General features: G+C 51.4%; 1 protein-coding gene across 5 annotated transcripts; it reads right to left on the reverse strand.

Moving 5' to 3' along the window:
- Positions 1–2,161: 2,161 nt before the first annotated feature.
- On the reverse strand, positions 2,162–6,090 carry PNMA8A (PNMA family member 8A). 5 transcript variants are annotated; one of them, XM_070450675.1, is made up of 4 exons: positions 5,833–6,090; positions 4,526–5,687; positions 3,276–3,362; positions 2,162–2,404 (listed from the first exon to the last, which is right to left on the reverse strand). In XM_070450675.1, exons 2-3 carry the CDS (start codon positions 5,597–5,599, stop codon positions 3,315–3,317), a joined length of 1,122 nt encoding a protein of 373 aa, XP_070306776.1. In that variant the 5' UTR covers positions 5,600–5,687; positions 5,833–6,090; the 3' UTR covers positions 2,162–2,404; positions 3,276–3,314. The 5 variants fall into 5 exon arrangements, 3 of the variants coding, with proteins under 3 accessions (XP_070306776.1, XP_070306775.1, XP_020753732.2); XR_011482055.1 differs by lacking the exon at positions 3,276–3,362 and having other exon boundaries at positions 3,409–5,687; XR_011482054.1 differs by having other exon boundaries at positions 3,276–5,687.
- Between the last annotated feature and the right edge of the window lie 636 nt (positions 6,091–6,726).

Here is a 6,726-nt window from a genome sequence, read left to right on the forward strand (position 1 = left end):
CACCTCCCTCCCCATTTTTTTTTTAGGTTTAAATAAGTAGATATTGTGGCTTCCCTGGTGGCTCAGCAGTAAAGAATTCGCTTACGATGCAGGAGATGTAGGTTTGATCCCTGGGTCGGGAAGATCCCCTGGAGAAGAAACTGGCAACCCACTCCAGTATTCTTACCTGGGAAATCCCATGGACAGAGGAGCCTGTGGGCCACAGTTCAAGGGGTTGTGCAAAAGAGTCAGCCACAACTGAGCGACTAAAGAACAATTCCTTCTCTTTTTCTGTAAACATTTATTAATTTCTTTTTAAATGTATGACTGTGATCCTTCTGGAAGGTAATGGCAGGAGGTAGAGAACCCTACTTTAGTAAAGAACTTTAGTCCTTTATTCCAAATGGCTGTCCAGTTTTCCTAACACTAGCTATGCTTGGAAAATCTTCTCTCCTGCTAACTCAAAATAAATGTCTACTTCTGGACTTATTATTCTGTCCCACTGTTTTGTTGATTGATTTCTTTCTTTTTTTTTTAAATTAAAGAGCATAGTGGATTCACAATATTGTGTTAGTTTCAGTTTTCCAGTAGTCATGTATGGATGTGAGAGTTGGACCATAAAGAAAGCTGAGTGCTGAAGAACTGATGGTTTTGAACTGTGGTGCAGGAAGAGACTCTTGAGAGTCCCTTGGACACCAAAGAGATCAAACCAGTCTATCCTAGAGGAAATCAGTCCTGAATATTCATTGGAAGGACTGATGCTGAAGCTGAAGCTCCAATACTTTGGTCACCTCATGTGAAGAGCCGACTCATTGGAAAAGACCCTGATGCTGGGAAAGATTGAAGGCAAGAGGAGAAGGGGACAACAGAGGATGAGATGGTTGGATGGCTTCACTGACTCAATGGACATGAGTTTGAGCAAACTCCAGGAGATAGCGAAGGACAGGAAAGGCTGGTGTGCTGCAGTCCATGGGGTCTGTCTTGTTCCTGGCCGTCTCAAGGTAGATGACCAATAAATTTTGGCTAAACAGAATCATGGATGAATGACCAAGCTGTACCTTCTGTCCCTCCTGGCTGCATGCAAGCTGCTCCTCAGCATCGCCCACCCCCCACCCCCCTTGCCCTGGAGGCACCTCTGGCCGGGCCTTGCTCCAAGGTACACCACAAACAGAACGCCGCCCCATCCAAGAGGCAGTCTGAGAGGCTTCCTTGGAGACCTGACTTCCCCTGTACCCCACGGAGCCCCATCCCTGGGTCTTCCCTCACCTCAGGTCACATTTCCCCCACTACCAGTCTTTCCTGGTGGATTGGGTCTAACTGGAGGGAGTGACTACTCCTGGGAGGTACTTAAAGATCGTGACCAAATCCAGCTTCCCCCTGGGGGCAGAGGCGAGGACCCAATTAACCTCTGACCGGGGTCTTTGTGCTTGCACTCCAGGGTGTAATTAGCTCCCCAGTCCTCAGAGTCCAGCTTCCCTTTGGTCTCCAGGGCATCACGTGACTCTGGTACAGTGGTCACCGTGGTTCAGGGGTCCCTAACAGGGGAGGGGCTTGGGCAGAAGGAAATTTAACTCGATCTTTCACTGAAAAACCTCAATTTCTGTCTGAGGGGAAGAGAGGGTTTCATCTTCTAGCTGCTTTTTAAAAGTAAACTCGCCCTTTCAGATAATCCACACCACCAGTTACCTGTTCTAGAAACTTCTAGAAACCCCAGGATCTGGGGCCGGCGGGGTGGGGGTTCACATTGGTGGCAGATCATATAGCAATGAGGACAGATATCTTGATGGCTTCCTCTCATGGAAAATTGACGATTCTTCCAGCTTGAACCCAGATTTGACAAGAGCTCCCGCTGGGGCTTCCCAGGTGGCACTAGTGGTAAAGAACTGGCCTGCAATGCAGGAGACCTAAGAGATGGGGTTCAGCCCCTGGGTAGGGAAGATCCCCCGGAGGAGGGCATGGCAACCCACTCTAGTATTCTTACCTGGAGAATCCCATGGACAGAGGAGTCTGGAGGGCTACAGTCCATAGGGTTGCGAAGAGTCAAATACAACTGAAGCAATTTAGCACGCACACACCCCAGGCTGGGAGTTTAGGACAGTGTGTGTCGTTCAGTGTGGGGGGAACCCTTTCTTCAAATTAAACAGTTCATGCCACTGGCATCTATAAGAGACTCAACAATTAATTAGTTTGCTAAACTTTATTTGATAACATGTACATTTACATTTACTAATCATGGTGTCAATTTGTTAGCACAGTGAAGCCCTAATGGACCTGATTTTGAAATCTGGAGCTGGAGAGCCACAGCGTGAAAGGCCAATTCACTCCCATGTTTTGTTTTGCTCAGACCCAAGGATAACCGTGATATACACAGATGAAGAGCTGCAAACGGAAACTGTTTCCTTTTTTCCTGCATTCTCAGACTCATCTAGAATTTTGAAATGAATTGTCATGAGAAACCTGCTGAATCACTAACAACATCTAACAACTATTCACATCCTTTATCACAAAAATGTTAAGTCATAAGACAGACCACAAAACTCTTAATAGAATATGAATTACTATGTGCCATGTTGATACGTTTTGCTATCAAACAACGCAGCATCACAGTAGGACAATAACATGTGGATCACAAAGGCAAACTTCTTTCAGAGTGTTTGTTTCATGACAGGGCATTCGCAGGACCAACTTCTCCTACTCGGAAACTTTCCTATCTGCTGCATTTACAAGAAAATTAGATCATATGCAAATAGATGATGAAATCAATAAAATGGACACTTGTACCAAAACACTGATGAACACAAGGTAATATTTTGGTAGTCTCTGGTGTGACTTGTTGAGCTTATGATACATTCAAATAGTCACTTTAAAAAAATAAATACATGAAAAAGGAGATTCGGATAACTTCTTTGAGCATACCTTGGGCTTCCCCAGCATACAGTCTGGAAATCATTGAGCTGGGGTAACCTGGCCCTCCTTCTCCTCCTGCACACACAGGAGAAAAGGCATTCTGGTCTATTCAGAGGGCACAAATGATCAGCCAATTTTTAAAGAATATTTTCCTGTCTCTTCCTATAATGGGAGATTTGGTCTTCAGCCTCAAAGAGAGTTTGGGGGTGGGGCATGGGATGGAAGAAGAGCCAGGGGACCCAGGAATGGCAGAGTCCTTCCCTCCCCATTATTCTTTTTTGACTGCAGGTTTCCTGCAAGGGTTTCACCCAAATGGGAATCCAAGTACCAGTTTTATTAACAGAACCTTAAACCAAACACTTCAAGGCTTAAGTGCGTAGGGACCTTACCACCTTCTGGATAGAGAACTGGAGGATGGACGCTGAAAACTAATAGGAGTGAGGAAGTGAAGTCTGCAGGGAAGATCTTGACTTAACCTACACAAAGGTTGAAGCAGAGAGAGAATATAAGGGACCTCTTTACCTCACCAGGTCCTGCAGAGAGAGGTTGGCTCACCATCCAGAAAAGGAAGCAGGGAATGGGGGAGAAAGGCCAAACATAGGCAACCATAACAGTGAACCAGACTGTGTGTCACAGTGAATGTTCTAGAACTTTTCCAATCTACCTCGTGACTCTCCATCCTCTGAGACTGTGTCTAGGAGGAGGTGAAAAAGCAGGCCCGGCCAAGGAAAAAAGGCACAGGGCTACGCTTCCCTCCCTAACTCCTTCCACTTGAGACCTTACACACCATTTACTGCTGAAGTCGGATCTCTACAAAGTGAGTTCCTAAAACAATCAAAGGTCAACAAGAGCAACTCTGTTCCCGACTTGGAGCCTCTTTCTTGGTCTTCTTTCAACTGCTCAGGTGCAGATAGTCCCCCCATGTTCTGTGGATAAGTCAGAACAGCTCAAGAGGAGAAGCAGGGTGTGTCAGGAAAGATTTTTCACTTCCTGAGACTTTCTAAGTCTTTGAACATGTTAAATCTCCCAAGCAGGCCTCCAGAAAACTCCAGGCTGAAGGCCACCCACTCTGACAAACAACACGACCCCAAACACGCCGTCCTCACTGAGGGAGATGGGTCAGATGAAGGGAGAGATGACTGGAGAATACCACGGAGACACACTCATCAACAAGGGATGGGTGAGTGGGTTTGCTCTGACCTCCTGTCTCCACAGGTATCCCCAAGTGTGGGCCTTCAGAGGCTCCTAGGAGGGGGGGTCAGGGCTCTCGGCCTCTGAGGCCTCAATTGGTGGGTCACCTGCCTCCTCCACTGCACTGGGGTCCTCACCCACCACCTGACTCTCTGCCCCCTTGCGTTCCTGTGCCCCCACCTGCCCCCGCTGCTCCTCCCCCTCCATCCACTTGTTGACACAACCCAGATGACTTGTTGTCATTCTCACTAGAGGCACGCGGAGGGCCTTGTGGCTTGGCCTCTGGACCCTGTGAGGTTGAGGTTGGTGACTCATGGGGCTGGGGGTCCCCGGGGGCCTTCTGGTCCGGTGCACCCCGGCCGGAGCCTGGCCCTTTCTTTGAAACCTCTGGCTTCTTCTTGGGGTCTTCCGAATCGACAAGGACATAAGAGACAGGGCCCAAGCTCACCTTCTTTTTCTTCCTCACGGGGGCAGGGCTCTTTGCCGAGGCCCAGCCCATGGCCTTCTTCTTCGGGGGGCCCTCCAGACCACCATCTTGGTCTGACTCAGAGGCAACACCCCAGCTTGCAGCTACACAAGGCCGGATGCTGGGAAACTTCCAGGCACATTTTACTGGGGGCTTCTTCAAAGCCGACTGCTCCTGCTTCACACGTGGCTTTTTGCTGTTCCTGACAGGTTCTAACATCTCCATATTTTTACCATCATCAGCTTCGGGATGCTTCAAGGAGGCTGAGCTGTGGGAATGGCTGCCTTGGGATTTCTTCCAAGGCACTGGTTCCTGCTTGGGATTTTTTTTCTGCTTCTTTCTCCTGGAGCGAGTCAGAGCTCCAGCCTTTCGAACCAAAAGTTGAGGAGCGTCAGCCCCATCCGCCAGATCATTCCAGCCATCAGGGTTCTCCATCTTCAAGGCAGAGCCCCTCTCTGCAGCCCTCCCTGGCTCCTTCTTGACCTTCCTCCCCGCTGCTGAAGCCAAGGATGCTACCGCTTGGGCCTCGGCAAGCTCTTGCGCCCTAGCTTCCTCTTGGCTGCGCATTTCAGCATCCATATAGTAGATGATTTGCACCACAGACCCCAGAATCACCCCCAAAGCTTCTGCCCAGTTCTCAGGGGACCGATTCTGGGACTGGGGTGGTGGGGCCCTGCTGAGTTCAAGCAGGCGCACCACATCCTCCAAGGTGCGCTCCTCCGCGTCCAGGAATTCATTCAGGTTTTTTAAGAATTCAGCATCCTGGCTGAGGTCCCTACAGACCACTCTCCAGATGCCCCCCCTTCCTGGGAACTCCCGGGGTATGGCCCTCAGATTCACACCCTGCCCGACCTCAACGAGGGCAGCTTTGGCATTTTCTTCCCTCAAAACAATCTTGTTGAGCACGGAGTACGGACCCAGCGGGGAGAGGACCCCATTCAAGGTCTCCTCGATTTCCGCTTGGCCACAGTCCTCTGGGATGCCAGTGACCAACAGGGACCTGTGGATGTCCGCTTCCATCCCCCGGCACCAGTCCTCCAGAAGGTTCGCCGCCATGGTCGTGGACACCGCGGGGCTCGATCCCCAGGTGTACTGAAGCGTCTACGAGGCGGACCGCGCCTGCAGCGGTTCCTAAGCAGCAATCCTGAAAGGTGACAGGAGAGGGCGGTCAGAGAGCCGATAAACACCGCCAGGCTCAGAGCTCTCAGCTGCCCCCTCCACGGTGGGCCTGCAAGAGGCCTCGCGCTTTCCCAGGGCCTTCCTCCCCAAACCGGGCCCCGGGTGCTCACACGTGTCCTGGAATCTGCCGAAAACCGCGCTCAGCCCCTCCCCCGGGGCCTGTGTCTAGGCCCGCCTGGAAGGGATACGGCAGCCCCGCCTCTGAACGGCCAGACGAGCCACGGAGAGGCCGCCGGGATGCAGCCGCTGGCCAGGAAAGGCCCGGGATGCCAGCCTCCGCCCCTGCTGGGACTCCGGGCGCCTCGGCTGGGCCCCAACAACCGCGCTGAGCCGAGGCAGGCATCTCAGTGCGCGCTTGCGCACTTGCTCCCGCGCGCTGCCCGCGGTCTCCATGGCAACCGGCGGTTGCTTCGGAGCGCGTGGGTTACGCATTTGGGCCTGGGGATCGGCTGGGAACGCTACTGTTGACCTATTGACTGAGCCAGGGATTTGCATGTTCTCCGATTGCCCCTCCTGACCCAGTCCTTCAGCCCTTCTCTACTCAAAATGTGGGCCTCCAGGACGGGGGTTGGGGGCGCTGACTTCCCTGGCTGCGCCAACTACCCCTCTTATTCTCCTTCTTCCTGTTGGGTTCAGCCAACAGGACCCCTAGGAGACGTCAGAAAGCGTAAGGCGAGAGGAGAGAGCGCCTTCAAGCCCCCTGACTTTCCCTAACAAAAGCCACAGTTCTTGTTGAGAGCCTTCTCAGCTACATTTTCTTGTTCTTGCAATATCCAGAAGTTCCTAGAAATGTCTTGAGTTCCCCCTTCCCCTCCAAGCCTGGGGATAGTGCTTCGTACTTCGTCGCCGGTTTCTTCAACCCCCTGCCTTCAGGCAACACCTTTGGTTTGTTTTGAACACCTTTATTATCATTAAACGCTCTTCGGTGGCTCAGTTTGGTTGCCATGTTTCCTGTCGGGCCCTCACTGATACAGCTAGCAATGAGTCTTCCTAACTGTGCGATA

The sequence above is a fragment of the Odocoileus virginianus genome, chromosome 20, assembly GCF_023699985.2.
Source record: "Odocoileus virginianus isolate 20LAN1187 ecotype Illinois chromosome 20, Ovbor_1.2, whole genome shotgun sequence".
Taxonomy (NCBI): Eukaryota; Metazoa; Chordata; class Mammalia; order Artiodactyla; family Cervidae; genus Odocoileus; species Odocoileus virginianus.

Bases quoted from the DNA above. Each gene is read 5' to 3' on its own strand.
- PNMA8A (XM_020898073.2), bottom strand. From the start codon at position 5,599: ATGGCGGCGAACCTTCTGGAGGACTGGTGCCGGGGGATGGAAGCGGAC.